Source organism: Castor canadensis, chromosome 2 (assembly GCF_047511655.1).
Source record: "Castor canadensis chromosome 2, mCasCan1.hap1v2, whole genome shotgun sequence".
Lineage (NCBI taxonomy): Eukaryota > Metazoa > Chordata > Mammalia > Rodentia > Castoridae > Castor > Castor canadensis.
The window spans coordinates 2741773-2759954 of record NC_133387.1 but is presented as its reverse complement, the minus strand read 5'-3'; the positions used below and the strand labels follow the sequence as shown (position 1 = coordinate 2759954).

The window sequence follows — 18182 nt, the reverse complement described above, 5'->3', positions numbered from 1 at the left end:
GCCCGGGCCTGGATTTGCCCAACCGCCTCCTGCAGTCCCCTTTCCTTGGCGTCACCTGCCAGGACTCCGGCTGAGAGCGCGTGCGCGAGCGCGGCGCTCGCGGTTCGCGCAGAAGCTGAGCCGCGCCGTTAGAACCCCACTTCCGACGGCAGACCGGCCGTCGTAAAGCGCGGCTGTGCAAACTGCTGCAAAGCGCTTACGACAGCACCAGAGTCGACCTACGGCCTGCGGCCGCCCCCGCCTCCCTTTAAGCCTTGGCGTTTCTGGCCCGGCGAAAGCCGTCTTGGCACGCCTGACCGTCCCTCGTGCTGCCGACTACTCGGGGGGCCACCTGGGCTTCTACGTCTTCGGGCTCCCCGTCCTCCCGCCGGCCGGCCCTTCCTCCCGCCGGCCCCTTCCTCCCGCCTGCTTCCCCCCTCCTCCCGGCGTGCACCGCGGCGCGGCCATGTTGCCGTAGTGTTGTTTTCTTCCTGCGGAGGCGACGGGCCGCTGCGGACCGCGACCCGCCGGCCTTGCCTCTGCCCCTTCGCTGGCACTGGCCCGCGCCGCTCCCCCGGCGCACCGGCCCGTACCAGCCCCGTCGGCCCGCCCGCGGCTTGGGGGACGGCTGAAGGCCGGGCGCGGCGAGCACTATGGCGGCCGCCCTGGGCGCAGGCGGAGGAGCAGGCGCCGGAGGTACGTGGGCCGCGGCGGGCCGGCCGCCCGCCTGCCTTTGTGTGGGGCCTTCGCCGCCCTCCGCGCTGCCGGGCGCCGGTGTCCGAGAGCGTCCGCCCCGGTGGCAGCGGGGCGTCGGGCCCGGCCGGGGAGGGCGGAGTGCGCGCCGGCGCGGCCCCGCATTGTCGGGCCGCTTCCCGCGGGGCTCGTCCGCGCGTTCATCGCCCCAGGAGGGGCGGTCGGCGTCAGGGGTCGGCAGCAGTCGGGGGAGCGGCACTGGTTGGGTTCCCGCGGGGAGTCTGTCTTTCTGCAAGCGTCCGCTGTACAGAGAGAGCACCTGTCGCTAACGGGTTCTGGGTAAAATCACATCTTGTCGTCGATTGAGGTTTTTTTTTTTTTTAAATGTGGTGTGGGTTGATTCTTAGAAGCGACCCTTCAGGGATGAGTTCCAGAACCTCTACGTAGGAGACCCTTGGATGGCGAAGCCATTGTCTGCAGTTCGTCCCTCTCCCGCCTCGGCCTCCTCTTCATTCAGTAGCCCTCTGTTTTATTCAGAGTCCTTACTTCAGCTTGTAATTTTCTTTCTTTACTTGCCTCTTAAATCCGTCGTCGCCCCAGTGCCTGTAAGCCCCACGAGGACAGGAATGCCTGTGAGTATCGCGTGCGTTCCTAGTTCCTGGCGTGCAGCATGCGCTCAGTGAAGATTTGACAAGCGAATGAAGAAGTAAAGATCAGAATGTTTTCTTTCTGAATCTGGAAGGAAATTACACTTACATCCTAAATTTTGTCAGTTAATTTTTGTCTTGCCCCAGTATAATTGACTTCTTGTGTTAAATTAGAAGTATTTACATTGTTTGGTGATGTCTCCTTTACATCTACACGTTGTGAATTTGTTAGATATCTGAGTTTAACGTATTACCTAGCACAGTGGCTCGCAGGCCTCCTTTTTTCTTTTTTTTTTTAACGTGCAGTTCATAGTAACATGATTGACACAGTGGTTTAGTCATATATACAAGAAAATGTCAGGGGACAAACACCACTGCATACTATGTACCGTGCTGGTATTTTCTGTTTCATTACATTAAATACAGGGTGGTGCTGGGGGCGTGGCTCAAGTGGTAGAACACCTGCCTAGCAAGCCGGAGGCCCTGGGTTCAAACCCAGTACCTCAAATAAATGACTGTTAAAATGCAAGTTGTAGAGCAAGGCATGGAGGTGCATACCTGTACTCCAGCATTTGGGAATCTGGGGTGGGATAGTTTGAGCTTGAGACCAGCCTGGGCTGCATAGTTGAGATGTCTTAAAAAAAAAAAAAAAGTAATGTGTGTGACCTAAATTAATTTCACAAACCACTGAATAGTTTAGTATGTCAGTTTAAGATTAAGTGGTTTGTAGTAAGTAGATAATTTTTGGGGGAACTGTGGTTTCAACGCAGGGTCTTGTACTTGTTAGGCAAGCCACATCCCCAGCCCAGTTTCGCTCATACTTTTTTTCCCCCGGGGCTGGCCTCAGACCAGGTTCTGCCTCCCAGTAGCTGGGATCACAGGCGTGTGTCACTATGCCCAACCCATAAGTGGTTAATGTTTACTAAATAAACAGGTCTTAACTATCCTGCAGGTAGCCAGAAACTAATGGAATCTCTGGGTAGCCAAAATAAATGTCACAAAGTAAAGAATAGGAATGTTTGCTTAGATCCAGAGGGCATTATACCCTCCCCTTTTGATAGCATTCAGTAAGTCACTGGCCATTGCAGCCAAATAATACCATAGAGGAATGGCAGTGCTGGCTTTCTTAACCAAGCAACTCTTCCATACTGAAGACAAGACAGGCACAAGTGGCATTCTGGGGACATTTAGTATAGGAGCAGATAGTTCAGTCAGTTTCAAGATCTTCTAGTGCTTCCTTACCACAAAATACAAAGTAAAAACAAAAAAAAGTCATTGCATAAGTTTTAACAAAAACCATATGCCTAATGTGGAAGTAATGATTTTAAAATGGTTAATGAGGTAGTTTGTGAACTGCTTTAGAAGGGAGTGCATTCTCTCACTTAGAATTTATAACAGCGTGTTGGGGCCTTATTTTATAGGTGAGGAGAACCAGAAATTGATGTTTTAATTTTGTTTCCTAGATGAATCTTACAATTGGAATTTTTCAGACATACCCAGTAGTAGAAAGAATAATGAACCTGTGAGCAGTAAGTAAGCCTGCCTTATTTGTGGATTTTTTACACACAGTTCTGACCAAGCCCTGTCACATAAGTAAATAAATGAAACCAAAAGAAACCTTAAAAACAAAAACTTGAAATTTCTCTAGCATGCATTCTACACCTTGGCTCAGTTAGTCTGGCCTTATAGTTGTGTTTAATTGTGTGATCTGGTGTTTTCCTACCCTTAATTTTGTGAAAATATGGCTCACAAAAAGCAAGGTAAAAGTTAATTTAAGTCATAAAGTGAAAATTTGAGATTTGTTGAAAAGCAGCATATCTTTAGCAGAAATTGGGTAGTGTCGGGAAAAATGAATCAAGCATCTACACGATGTAGTGTTGAATTCCGTGCATTCTGATCATTCATGGTTTTTTCTCAGCGGTGGGCTCCTTGGAACCAGATGCCTGCAGATACTGAAGATCTATTGTATCCGTCACCCAGCTTCAACATTTATCAACAATTTGTCAGTCTACAAATCCTTGACTTCACAGTGGGATTATGTTCTGATAAACCCACCTTAAGTTGGGATATTGTAGCTCAAAAAAGCATTTAATACACCTACCTGCCAAACCTACCACAAATGTGGTCAGAATATTTAACATTAGCCTATAGTTGGGCAAAGAAAGCAAGGGGAAATTTGAACTGTGTAAAGCTGGCTTGAGAAAAGACCAGAATTTGAAATGTGGCTTCTAATGAACGCATCACTTTGGCACAAGCTTCTTTTGTGGGGGGCGATTCTGGCACTTGAATTTCAGGCCTTGGGCCACGTGCCCCAGTCTTTTGTACAGTTTTAAAGCTGAAAGTTGAATCCTAAGTTGGTACCATCTGTATTCATTTTCCTATTGTCCACCTCCACTTTGGTGATCTCAAACTTGTAAAATTTTACAGCAAGAATAAACTATAGTGAGAACCTAGATATTAAACCATTTGTCTTAATTTATAGTCAAAAGGAAGATAGTCCAGGGAAGTTCTGCAATCTGTTAGGATGAAAGGTGTACAAGAGTTACTATGTCAGTGTTCTTCCACTGTGTGTGTTTTCATCTGTCAGTATGTAGTAGGCAGAAAAAATGCAGTACAGTGCAGAAGCTTCTTATTTGAAATTGTTTAGTGCTAAAATTTAGATAAGGTTTCCTGGGTTGGAAGTTTGTGGAACACTTGAATCCCCAGTGGTACTGACAAATGAAGTATTTTCATGTGGATAGTTGGGCTGGTGGAGTGGCTCAAGTGGTAAAGCACTTGCCTAGCAAGTGTGAGGCCCTGAGTTCAAACCCCAGAACTTCTAAAGAAAATAAAATTTCACTTGTGGACAGGACAGTTACCTATGTGGGTGACAAGTTAATCCTAAACACTTTTTCCTTGAAGATAATCTTTCACAGTTTCTTAGCTCCCCCCAAGAGAATCTGTGGATGAAGGAAAGAACATCTTGGCTCTCATTTCAGCAAGGACTCCTTTTAGCATTTCTTGTTGGAGAGATCTATCTACAGACTCCCTAAGGCTTATTTATCTGGGAATATAGTTTGAAGAGTAATTTGTCAGATACAGAACTCTTGGTTGACAGTTTTCTTTCAGCATGTTAAGTATGTCACTCCACGACCTTCTGACCTCCGTGGTTTCTGAGATTGCTAACCTAATCAAGGATCCCTGTGTAAGGCGAGTCACTTTGCCCTTGGTACTTTCAAGATCCCCTTTAGCTTTGGTCTTTGATGGTTTGATTATAATGTAGGTTGGATTTCTGCGTTTATCCTGCTGGTAGTTGAACTCCTTGGAAATGCAGTAAATGTGCAAGTTTTTAGCCATTGTTCAAGTCTTTGCCGCTGTCTTTTGGCACTCCCCTAATGCTTTTGGTACACTTGAAAATGTGGATCGGTTCCCTCGGTCTCTGTTCATTGTTTTTCTCTTCCAGCTCCTCAGAGTGCGTAATTCCAGTACCTTACATGCTTCAATTTTGGAACTGAAAACTAGCTATGTTTAATAATACAATGTCATTTGGGAATTTTAGAATGTGTCTCCTCTGGGTTACTCTTTGATTATTATGAGCTTCCTATGTCTTTTCTAAAGTAACTTCTAAACTAATTTTGCAGAGACTTCTTTTTGTCCTGTGTGGTTACTGGTCTTTTTTTTGAGGGGGAGGGGAGGGTAGTACCGGGTTTGAACTCAGGACCTCATGTTTGCTAGGGAGGTGCTCTATCATGTGAATCACCCTGCCAGCCCTGTTTTGTGTTGGTTTGTTTCAAGATAGGGTGTCTTAAAATATTTGCCTGGGCTGGCTTCTAGCTGAGATCCTTCTGATCTCTACCTCCTGAGTAGCTAGGATTACAGGTGTAAGCTACTGGCGCCCTACTGAAGTCTCCATTCTGTTATCAGAGATCTGACAGACTTTCAATATTTGGAGCCACAAAAGAGTTAAAAAAAAAATACACCTCCGTCTTTGCAAATTGGCTCTAGCTGAGGCACTTCTTCATTGTTTATGCAGGCCACCTGTAACTCTGCCTTACTCACCTTCTGCTCACACAGAGGCCAAAACACAAGTGAGGAGCACTAGGGGCACATGCCCAGATTTGGGAATGGGCATGTGCTCCATACTCGAGCCCTTCAGTTTCCTCATGTATCTTCCTGTCCAGCCTCCTTTTTTGCTGGGCCTTTTTATTCTTTGTGTTGTTTGCTGTGTGCACTGCCATTCTCTGCCCCAGGTGACTCAAGGTAGTATATGTGTTTGTGTTTAAATGCTTTCGACAAACACTGCCTTGGTTGTTACTTCAGCCTGAGGGAGTTCCAAGGGGGTAAAATAAAGACAGCCCTTAAGAGTTGACTCCTCAGGGAGCCAGCAGACAGGTCACAATGCATTCACAGATTTTTAGAACAGACCCCATTAGCCTTAGTCAGCTGCCCTGGAAGGGAAGCTGATTTCACTGGGCACTCTGTGAAAGGGAAGGGGCTGGGGTGTCAGGCTGGTGAGTGAGCAAAAGGATCACAGCACACACTCCCTTACTGCCCCTGGCTCATGCAAGCTTTTGACGAGATTCTACAACTCCAGAAAGTTGGTTCTGGCACTTTTTTCCAGCTTAGTGTTTGTTGACTAGGTAGAGGGATAAGTCTGCTCCACCATGTTTGGCTCTGTCGCTTGCCAGTTGAAAGAATTTTAGTGAATGTAGTTTATCAGAAATGAATATAGTCACCGTTTTCATGGGCAGTACACCCTTTTCTATGCACATGTAAGTTGTGCATACACTGACATAGTGTGCTCTGTAATAATTTTAATAGAATCCTACATTCTGCAGTTTGCTGTGTTCACTTGGGTATCTTGCTCTGTCAGGAGGTGAGAGGTGTTTGCAACCACCGTTGCTGTTGAGGCATTTTCCTGTGAGCTTCTCAGTCACCTGCTTTTTCACTGTAGTGTGTAATTCTGCAGTGAACATCTGTAGACAGGTCTTGGTGTGGCTGTGCAGATATTTCTGGAGGATAGGTACCTCTAGAATGGGAATTACTGCGTTACAAGTTTCACATGTTTAAAATTTGAATAGCTGTTTTCAAGTTGTCCTCAAAAAAGTTGGTACAACTTTATCATTCCACTAGCAATGAAAGTACTGTTTTCTGTACCTTTCTAAAATCATCTAAATTTTTGCTAATCTAGATGGAAAAATGGTCTCAGTGCTGTAATGTATGTTTTCCTGATTTCTGGTGCTGAAATTAAGCATCTTTTCCATGCATTACTTTCAGTTAATTTTTTCTTGTGAGTTGCCTGTTCATGTACTTTTGTCTATTTCTTGTAATTGGGCAGTAATGTCTTTCTCATTTTTAATAATTCTTTTTGTGTACTATGCTAGGGTATTGGCTTTTTTGCCCTGTATGTTTTAAATTTTTTACTCTCTGAGACTGGGTATAAAGGTGTTCTCCTGTATCCCAGTTACTTGTGAGGCAGAGGTCAGGAGGATCATGGTTTGAGGCCAGCCATGGACCATACATAATTGAATTGGTATAGCTGTGTTCCATAAATGTTTATTTACACAAATTTGCATAAATCTGGACGAACATGTGGCAGGCCCTATGTGGCCCATGGGCTGAAGTCTATCAATCTGTTGACTAGACAATTGCTGGAACCCTATTCCAAGTTAATGTTCTGTAATGTTTCTGATCCATGTCCAAGATTCTGGAAGAGAGGAGGAAATGATGACAGTGGCAAATACAAGTTGCTGCATTGTAGATGTCAGCTGCTCCATGTTAGACAGAAAGTTGTAGCAGTTCCAGTAGCTGTCTTTTAGTCTTGTTGAGGAGGATGATTCACACCCCCAGCCCCGAAATGTCAAGTGCAAGGTTTAGATTAGGAGACTGTCCACACAAGATGATGTTGACCACTTGCCTTGCTCAGTGCCCTGTGCCTTCAGGCACGCATTGCTCTTCCTCTAAAACTCTGGATTGATAACGCAGACGTTTTCCCTTTGGTTCTCCCTAGCATGGCTCGTTACTGTAAACTGCTGTGACTGATAGAAATTGGAAGTTTAAAAGGACAGAAGGGAAATGACTGGAGAGAGCGCAGGAAGAGTAAAAACAGGCTTACAGGGCTCTTAGCATGCCTCTTAGGACTTCCAGTCATCATTTCACTGACTATAATGCCGTTAAGGTTTCCATGATGTAACGTGTCAGAATTGCTTTCTTTTTTGTGGTACTAGGATTTGGACTCGGCTTCAAGCTTGCTAGACAGATGCTGTACCACTTGAGCCTCTCCATTGCTTTCCTTTTCTTTTTAAAGGCTAAACAATATTCCATTCCATATGGAAAACATTTCTTAAACCCATTTATCCCTTGTTAAACACTTGAGTTGCTTCCACCTTTTGGTTGACATACGTAATGCTACCATGAATGTGGATATGAAAATATCTTTAAGTCCCTGCTTTCATTTCTTTGGGTGTCTACCCATAGATAAATTACCACACCTGATCTAAACTAATTATATCTGCAAAGACCCTATTTTTAAATAGGGTCACATTGTGAGGTTCTGTGGACAGGACTTTCAATGGGCAGGACTTTTTGATGGACACTGATTGTGATATGCTGAAAAGTAAATATTTGATCTTTGTTCCTAGTTCTTGGCTCAGAGCTTTCTTCTATGCTAATGAGATGACTAGAGAGGGGCCCTAGATTGTTTCAGGATGGGGGCTAGTTGTCAGAAAGATAGTCACATGTTTAAAGGGTTAGAAATGTCACCCTCAATCCCTGTCCTCCTAGGAGAGAAGGTTGAGGGGAGTGACAGCCATTATTAGTAAATGATTCAGTCAGCTGTGCCTTTGTAATGAGACTGCCATAAAGTCCCCAAACCTCAGATTGAGGGAGATCTGAGACTGAATGGGTCAGTGTGTTGTGAGGGTGGCCCTTGTCCAGCCTCTCTTGGTCATCTTTGTAATATCAGACGACGACTTGACTTGCCCACTGTTGTGGATTCAACAGTCGTTCTACATCAAATTCCCTTCAGTTCCAGCACTCCAGAGTTAGGGCAAATCCTACATATTCAAGGCTCAAAGTTCCACCAAACCCCGCTAAAGATGCTGACTGCAGAAGGGGTGCCCAGGCAACCCACACTTCCACCTGAGTTCAGGTTCTACTAGAGTGCACAGGAGCCAGGAACACACTGTACAGTATTGTGAAGATTGTCTCCTAGCCTGGCTGGTTTTCATTTTCTTAATGGTGTCCTTTGGAGAATAGGTGTTTTAGATTTCGGTGATGTCCAGTTTATCAGGTGGTTCTTTCATTGATTTGGTTTGCTGTCACCTGTAAAAAATCTTTGCCTAACCCAAGAACAAGTATTTTCTTTAGTGTTTTTATGAAATGCATATTCAGGATTATTTGTTATCACTATTATTTTACATGTGGCTCTCTATTGTTCTAGCTCCTTTTGCTGAAAGGGCTGCCCTTTGCATCCTTGTAAATACTTGTCCATATATATGCAGGTGGATTCTGAAAGGCTGTTCTGTTCTGTTTTTCCATAGTTTGACTACATTTATGTGAATAACAAAGTTTTTAATTACTGTTGCTTTCTAGTAATTCTTAATGTTAGCTCTCCAACATGTTCTTTTTAACAGACATACTGAGTATTGTAGGTCCTTTATATTTCTGTATAAATTTTAGAATTCACGTTTTCAGCTTCTACAAAAAATGTTGCTGAGATTTTGATTGGGAATGCAGTGAATCCAGAGGTCAGTTTGGGGCGAACTGACATTTCAGCATTTAAGTTTTGGCCTGTGAACAAGGTATAATCACTCCATTTAGGTCGTTAGTTTCCAGTATTTAAAAAATTTTAATATACAGATCTTCTACATCTTTAGTTAGGCTTATTTCTTCATCTTTCATACTTAGGCAGTTACAAAGAATTTTGGAGATTCATTTTCCAGTTCATTATTTATACATAGAGTAGTTGAATTTTGTAAAGTTATTAATCAGTTTTGCGGCCTTGTAAACTCACTTAACTGTTTGGCCTAATGTATGTTCAGGAGAAAGTTCCGTGTGCATTTGAGGAGTATTCTGTGCTTGTTGGGTCAGGTGTCCTGTCTTTGGGTGTTAGGCCTAGTTAGTATATGGTATTGTTCGAATGTTCTTTTTCTTTATTGATCTCCTATCCAGATATTTTATACAGTATTGAAAGTAGGGTATTAAAGTCTCCACCTATTGATATAAAACCTTCTATTTTTCCTTTCTGTTTTGTCAGTGTTTGCTATATATATTTTGGTGTATATGTGTTTATTATATATTCTTGATGAATTGACCCTTTTGTCAGTATACAACATCCTTTGATTTAAAAAATTTTGGATTAAAATCTTGTTCATGTGCTATTCCTGTTTTATCTGCCATTACTCTCTTTGATTACTCTTTGCGTGGAATGTATTGCTCTGTCCTTTGAGTTTCAGTCTGTTATGCCTTTGCGTCTAAAGTGGGTCTATAGTAAGTAGTATATAGTTGTCTTTTTTTGTTTGTTTGTTTGCAGTACTTGGGCTCGAATGCAGGGCCTACACCTTGAGCCACTGTACCACCATTTTTTTTTGTGATGGTTTTTTTCAAGACAGGGTTTTGCAGACTGTTTGCCCCGACTGGCTTCTAATTGTGATCCTCCTGATCCCCGTCTCTGAGTAGCTAGGATTACAGGTGTGAGCCGCCGGCACCCAGCTGGGTCATGTTTTTATCTGCTTTACCAGTCTGTGGTATTGCAGGAGATACTACAGTAGGAAGTGCCAGCAGTCTGTCCAGGATTATTGAGTTGGCAAGAACGGTTGTGGTACCTGCTTTGGAACTTGGTAGGCTAGTTGAACACTTACAGCCTCCACAGGGGTACCTGATGAAGAAAGGTTGGTATTATCTGAATTTTGATGTTTCACATGGTGCTACTATTCCCCAGCCCTTAGTACCGTGGCTGGCAGCTGTGGGGACAGTAGCTACAATCATAGTATAGCCTGCTGGTTCTAGGGAAGGCAGGAGGGATCTTGTCCTTTGAAGATTGGGGTTGAGTGGATTTTTTGCAGCTTTTGGTCCTTAATGGACATGACACAAGATTCCTGGTTACTTTATCCTGTCTCACTGAAGTGTTGGTCCTTTTTCCTTACTGGAGACATTTAATGAAATCTTTGTCAGGTCACTGACTAACTAGGGAAGATAAAAGAATAGAGACTTCAAAATGACCACATTCAAGAAGGAATATAATAGTCTTTGCAGAAATGGTTTGGAAAAGTCACTAATGAAATGGTTAAGAGCCTTCATTAAGTAATGGCAGTAGTCTGTAGACAGGGGAGGGTCTGATGATACTGCAGTTTTAAATGAAAAATTACGATACACACAAAGAAGCCAGGAAAATACAGTCCATTCACAGGGGAACCACCCAGGGTAAAGTCTACACATTGACCTTGCAGACAAAGACTTTGAAGCAACTGTCTTAATTATGCTCTGATTGCATTAGGAAACTATAGGCAAAAAATAAACAGAAACCCCTAGAATCTGCAGAACATTGTGTAAAGAAATAGGGGATAATAGTAAAGACAGATTACAAAAGAGAACAAACGGAACTTTGTTTCTGGAATAAACTTCCTGGAGGGTTCAACAGCAGATTTGAACAAACAAAAGAACAAAACTGGAGGGCCACTGAGATAATCCAGTCAGTGAGAAGAAAGGAAAGGGAAAAAATGAGCAGAGCCTCAAGGACCTATAGGACACCATCAAGTGTACTTAAATATATGTGGGGTACCCAGGAGAGAAGAGTGAGTGGCAGAACAATATTTAAGGAAATGATGACTGAGAATTTCTCAAATTCAATGAAAGGTATGAGTCTGTACATTCAAATACACTACAAAATGGGTAGCTTAAAACAACAAATTTTTTTAAAGCTCAGTAGACCAGAAGTCCATGTTAGAGTTTTAACAGGACTGAACTCCCATTGAAAAACTGTGGGTCTTTCATAGCTTTTGGTGGCTCTTGTAGGAGCATCACAAGATGTCTTTGGTCTCTCATCTCCTTTTCTGTCTGTCTTTGGCTCCACTTGGCTTTCCCCTCACTTTGTGTCTGTCTGTCTCCAAATTTTCCTCCTCTCACCAGGACAACAGCCATTGAGTTTACTGTGTTCGTTAATAGCCGGTCTATCATTTTTAACTTGAATGCATTTACTTTTACACCTTATTTCTAAATAAGATGACATTCAGAGGGGGCGTAAGCAGTCAGCATATCTTTTTGGAGAATACAATTCATCCTGTTACAGAGGGTCTGCTAGCAACAAATACCTTTTTATTGTTGCCTCATGCTTGCTAGACAGGCGCTCTACCCCTTAAGCCATTCTACCAGCTCTGTTTTGTACTGAGTACTTTTGAGATAGGATCTCAGGAACTATTTGCCTAGGGTTGGCTTCAAGCTGTGATCCTCCTGATCTCTGCTTCTGAGCAGCTAGGATTACAGGCATGAGCCACTGGTGCTCCGCTGTGTTTCTGTTTTTCTGTGCATGTTGTTTCATCTTGTTTTTCAAAAGACAGTTTTGTTGGATATAAGATTTCTTGAGTTCTTTGAATATGTTATCCCACTCCTCACTGTCTTTGTTCTGCTGGGAATCAGTTGTTACTGCAGTTCCCCTGTAAGGGAGGATTGGTTTTTCTCTGTTTCTTTCAATATTTTCTCCTTGCCTTTGACTTGGAAATATTTTGACTGTATAGGTCAATATTTTCCAATACATTTTATGAGTATTTAGGCATTTCTTCCATTGTTTTCCCTGCTTCTCTCTGTCCTCGTTTCTGGCACTCCTTTGACAGTGTATTGGGTGCTTAATGATGGCCCACATGTCTCTGATGTTAGGTTCCTTTTTCCTTTCTGTCCTGCCAGTTTAAATGTACTCTTATGTCCCTTTAGTGAATTCTTTGTTTTTTTTTTGTTTTGTTTTGTTTTTTTCAGTTTGAGGATTTCTGTTTGGGTTTTCCTTGTCTTTATTTGTGTTCTTTATTTGGTGTGGCATTGTCATACTTTCCTTTGGTTCTTTGATCATGGTTTCATTTAGCTTTTAAAATGTTTATGGTAGCTACTGAATATTATTTTTTTTTCTGTTAAATCTGGTAGTTTCACTGGCAGTTTCTGTTGCCTGCTTTTTTCCCAGTGGATTATGGGTTATTCTTTTTTGTTTCTTTGATGTGTTATGAATTTGTTGTTAGAAACTACACATTTTAGATAGTGGGACAGCTATGGGTCCTGGTCTCCCTACTCTCCCTCTGGGCGGATTACTCTTCTTTGCTTGTTTACTAATGGTGCCTGTTAGTCACCCATCCTGTCCTCTCCATAACCCAATCCTTCCCCTGCAGTATGGCGCTTCTGCTGTCACTTCTTGGGTACCTGGGTCCACAAGTGAGACCTGGTGGAAGAGGGGCTTTCCTCTCACTGACACTCCCAGAAGTGAGTCTCAGCAGCAAATAGATGAGAGTGAGAGAAGTAAAGAAGTCCTAGCCCTTAGCTGGGAGCTTAGTCAGGGAGACCTGTGTTAGAGTCAGTCTTGCTGGCCAAGGGAAGTTGGAGCTGGTCCTGGCTCAGGGACCATGAATTCTTGCTGCGTTTATAATCAAGTTTTAGTATATTTCTGTAATGAGTATCTTTTCATTTGTTATGTGTGTTTAGAATCATTTTCAGACACTTTAAATGGTCTTTAATCAGTTTTTTTTTTTTTTTTTTGGCAGTACTAGAGTTTGAACTCAGGGCTTCATTTGCTAGGCAGGCACATTTGCCACTTAAGCCATACTTCAAGTCCCTAAATGGTCATTTTTTAAAAAAATGGTCTGGGTAAGAGTTGATAGACTACTTTGTTAGAACCTTGGTGGTTAATTTCCAGCCACAGGCTAGAAAAATGTCTAAGGCTTTACAGGTGTTTGGGTTCTGTGGAGCATTCCACCAAGGGGAGCCATCTGCTGCAGCTGGGCAGGACTTTTTGAGCAGGTTTAAGATGAGAAATTTAATTGCAGTGCCTGGAGTTTCCTAATAATAAAGACAGTTGTATGAGGGGCCTGTTACCACTTCCTATGTCTTAAACTACAATCTCACTTAATCTTTCAGTAAATTTATGAAATAAATTTTACAGAAGAGGGAATGAAGTTCCCTGAAGGGCTTTACTCTTACAGCATTTACTCTTCTGCATTGTCCACCTCTGTAGTGGTCACTTGCTACACATGGCCACCATGCACTTGAAATGTGGCTTTTCCATGTTAAGATGTGCTGTGTGTGAAAAGTATGCACTTAGTATGGGAAAATGTAGAACATTCATTACTATTTTCTGCATTGGATCCATGCTATAATAATATTTTAGGTATATTGGATTAAATAAGGAGATTGTTAAAGGTGTACTTACCAGTTTTTTTTTAAATGGGGGGTACTAGAAAACTTAAAATATATGTGTTGCATTATGTTTCTGTTGCTCAGCCCTTCTCTATTTCCTTAAATAGTCTTAATAGTATTTGTTTGCCAGGCACCACTGGCTCATGTTTGTAATCACAGCTACTTGGGAGGCTGAGATTGGGAGTATCCGGGTTTGGGGCCAGCCTGGGCAAATAGTGCACAGGATCCCATCTCCAAAATAACCAGAGCAAATTAGACTGGAGGTGTGGCTTATGCTGTAGATCTCCTGCTTTGCAAGCATGAAGCCCTGAGTTCAAACCCCAGTCCCCTCCTCCTCAAAAAGTCTTTGCTTTCTATGATTAATTTGGAAAAAATGTGCAGTCTACAAAAAGTATTATAAAAGTCTCTTCAATTTATGGCAAATTAGCATTTTTTTCCCTTCATGAAATAAGAAGCATAAATTTTAAAGCCATTATTTTATTAAGGAAACATTTTATTAAAGTTACTGTTTTAAAAACTGTTCTGTTAGTAATTTTTCATGCCTAATAGTGTTCAGCACATTTTTAAAAATTTTTAGTTAGGGAATTTTTTAATCTTGAAATGTCAGTTCAGGAATCTTTAATCAAGTTGATTTTGTAGCCAGTTATTTGCATTGTGTCTGTCTTGAGTTAGCAAAACTGACATAAATGGATTTTTCTTGTAGATGATGACTTTGACCAATTCGATAAGCCTGGTGCAGAACGGTCCTGGAGAAGAAGAGCTGCAGATGAGGACTGGGACAGGTACATGCTTGCTGCTGCTGGGAGTCTGTGGTGACATTTTTTGATCCTATCACTGGTATAGTATACATAGAGATCTTACTGAAAATTGTGTGCTGGTTCCCTGATATATCCCGAGTGAGCCTCCTTTTAGGGCTAGTGTGAGGGCTCTCCAGGCACTACACCTTGTGCCAGTTCTGTATGGGCCAGCCTGTACAGAGCACGGGCCTTCCATGTCTTTCCATGTTTTTACTCAGCTGTGGCATTGACTTTGTGGATACCCAGCACCTTTATTGAAGTAGTTTGCCATAAATACCCAGTATTTGGCTAGACTTTAAATTGTTGTCATTCTAACATGTGTTGATGTTAATTTGCATTTCCCTGATTGCTAGTGAAGATGAAAGTGCCTGTTCAGGAGCACACATGCATACATGGTATAGAAGAATCACGATTGTGACAGACGTCGGTCCAGTGGGTGGGCACCTCTGACCGGTTCCACTAGGCTCGAGGGTGTATGAGTGGGGAAGTGCACAGTGGGGCTTAATTGGGCTGGTGGGGGTGAGAATGCTAACAGTTCTTTTACAGCCTTCTCGAATACAGTATTGAGAAGATGTAGCAATTGCCTTGGACATGCAACCAGAGTGTTTAATAATAAAGGTTAATAGGTTGGATAAAGATCAAACATGTACTGCAGTGAAAAGAATACCTGGTTTCTCTGTGAAAGCAGCCATGTCCCAGAAGTTGTGCAGAGTAATCTTTAGTGGAAACTGACTCTTGTGATATACATAAGGTTGGCTGCTCTTCAATGACTCCTTCACTGTGTTACTAAAGATCCCCCAGAGAAGGAGTATGTATAGCTAGAAGGAAAGGTGTAGAATGAAGAATCAAATTGTACATTTTTGGAAACTGAGAAGCTGCACAGTCTGCCATTTACAAGATGGAGATGCTGGAAATCTGTGTAGTTCAGTCCAGGTCCCAGTGGGAACCAGGGGAGCCATTGATGTTAAGTCCTGGTCTTAGCCAGAGGCTGAGATCCAGGAACACTGAGAGTCAATGGAATGAGAATATGGGTTTTACCCTTTTTGGAGTGTTGCATAAGTAAGAGGACTCAAGTCCTGACCCTATAAAAAAAAAAAAAAACCAAGGCCAAAAGGCTTGGAGGTGTAGCTCAAGTGATAGAGCACCTGTGTAGGAAGTGCGAGGTCCTGAGTTCAAACCCCAGTATCACCAACCCACCTCCCAAAAAAACAAAAGGTTTTTTCTTTAATAGATCAGACTTATAATCTTTCTTTTCTGGATTTTTATTTTTTTTAAAACTAACATAAAAAAATTATTTGGAAATCTTTATAATTTATAAGAAAGTTGCAAGACTTAGCACAACTCCCATTTGACTTTTTTCAGCCTCAGTAGCCACTTCGTCTTGATTTCCTTCCTTCCTTCCGTCTCTGTCCATCCATCTGTAAATATATGAAAATTTTTCTTTCCCACACTATTTGATAATAGATGCCATTTTCTGAATGATTGTGTATTTTTTAGCATGTGTTTCCGTAGAATGAAGACTTCCACGTATGTGACCATTGTGTAATTTTCAAAATGAGACATTTAAGAATTTTTGTCAATTCCAGTAATAGCCTTTATTTTTTTGTTTTCTTTTTCTTTATTATTGTTCTGCTGGGGGTACATTGTGACATTTACAAAAGTTCTTAACAACATACCATAGTTGAATTCACCGCCTCCATCATTTTCCTTTATCCCCCCCAGTGATGTCTGTTAAAGGCGGGGAAAAAAAAAAAGAATTTCTTTTGTTCAGTTAACCGTTCAGTTCAGGATCATATGTGGTGTTTCCACCTTGTTTCTTACTGTGAAAGCACTCTGTAGCTTTTGTCTTTGTGACTGACATTTTTGAAGAGTACAGGACATGCATATGTAAAATGCCCCGGGTCCCTCATGGCTAAATTGAGGTCGGGTGTTGTGGTCAGTAATGCTGTGTGTCCATGCAGTGTCCTCAGTGTTTCCCTTCAGGAGGCACACAGTTCTGGATAAGCTCCTTCAGCTTTTTGTCCTTAAGAAATTTTCCCCACCCTGTATTCTCAGTATGTCCTGTATGTTTCTGTCAAAGTAAACTTTTTTTTTTTAAACAATTAGATACACAATTTGCCTGAAAATTGATTAAACTAATTTGAGTTTTAGTGTTGAGTGTGTTGGTACATGCCTGTAATCTCAGCACTCCAGAGGCTGAGGCAGGAAGATTGGGAGTTCCAGGCCAGCCTGAGCTACATAGTGAGACTGTCACAAAGGTAAATAAATTAATAAATGAGTTGAATTCTAACTTATCAAGAATTTCAAGCTTATGTGGACACAGAATAGCAGTGGACCCTATGCACCATCCACCTTCAACAATTATTAGCTTATATCCAGTTTGTACCCTCTCAAGTCAGACATCTTTTCATCTGAAATATTTCAGATGTGTCTCTAAAAAGTAAAGGACTTACAAATACAGCCACAATAGAGGTGTCTAAGAAAAATTCCTACTATTAATATATGTCTTAGTAGTGTTCACATTTCCCTGATTGTGTCAAATATCTGTGTGTGTACAAATTAAATACATAATATATATTTATATATATTATTATATATATTTATATATACATATACATTACATATATACATATATATTATATGTGTATATATATTATATATATTATATATATGTATATATAAATATATATTATGTCCTCATAGAGGGTAGATATTGCATCTGTACTTTTTTATGTAGTTTTAATTGGGTCCGAATATGCTATAATTGATTGCTAAGTCTTATAAGTGTTTTTTCCTCTGTCGGTTCTCTGCTGTGAGCGTTCCATTTCTACAGTGAAACACTTGAGATGATTAACGTATGAAGGGACAGAATTATTTTGGATATGGTTAATTTAGACCATGACTGAGCTGCCCAGTTGCCTTGGGCCTCTGAGGAGGCAGCACATAATGGTGGAAAGCAGGTGGCTTGGCAAAATTGATCACTTTATGCGCAAGGTATATAAGGAGCAAGTGGATGAGATCTGGGTCCTTCCCCCACCTAGCACTACCCTAGGGACCGAGTCTTTAACACATGGGCCTTTGGGGAACACTTACTGAAATCATAGCAGTTTCTTTCCTTGGAGTTTTTTGTGGAAGAAACAAAGTAGTATGTCTTCTATATTTTTTCCCCTGTAATGGGGTTTGAATTCAGGGCCTTGAGCTTGCACAGGTGCTCTACCACTTGAGCCATGCTCCCCGCAGAATTTCTGCTTCTGCTGTTTGTATTCTCTGAGGTGTTTCAAGTATTCCTTTACCTGTTGTATTTTTATGCAAGTGAATAGACGTAGAGGTTGGTCAAATGGAAATTTGAGTTTGGGGAGGGGTAGGAATGTGGATGTCTCTTAGTGTGTTATGTTCGTCCATTGGGGGCCGTACATGTCTGGTACAGTGATAATAGTCCATCTTCTCCCTGTAATGTTTCTGTAAACCAGTTGCTTCTTTCAAGGTACAGATTAGATAGGAAAGAAAAGTGACTGGTTCTTCTGTTTTGTTTGCCAACTTTTAAAGTACTTAGCTTTAATCTCCATGTGTGAGTTTTGTTTTTGAATCATTTTGAAATCATAGATTTAAATACCAGTTTTGTTCAATCCGTTGTAGTTGTAGTCATTGTCTTAGTGATGGTCATACTACCCAATTGAATCCTTCAGTTGGACTGTAT

The 18182-nt window shown here is 41.8% G+C and overlaps 1 protein-coding gene across 5 annotated transcripts in view; it reads left to right on the top strand.

Annotated features, from left to right (window-relative positions):
• The first annotated feature begins 213 nt into the window (after positions 1–213).
• Rbm33 (RNA binding motif protein 33) overlaps positions 214–18182 on the top strand; it is a 108844-nt gene continuing 90875 nt past the window's right edge. For 3 of the 5 annotated variants that reach the window (XM_074060060.1, XM_020187488.2, XM_020187487.2), the window contains exons 1-2: positions 214–675; positions 14392–14470. In XM_074060060.1, the coding sequence (XP_073916161.1) occupies positions 633–675; positions 14392–14470 (122 nt within the window). In that variant the 5' untranslated portion in view covers positions 214–632. The remainder of the gene's footprint in view (positions 676–14391; positions 14471–18182) is intronic. The other 2 variants (XM_020187491.2, XM_074060057.1) reach the window with 1 other exon arrangement.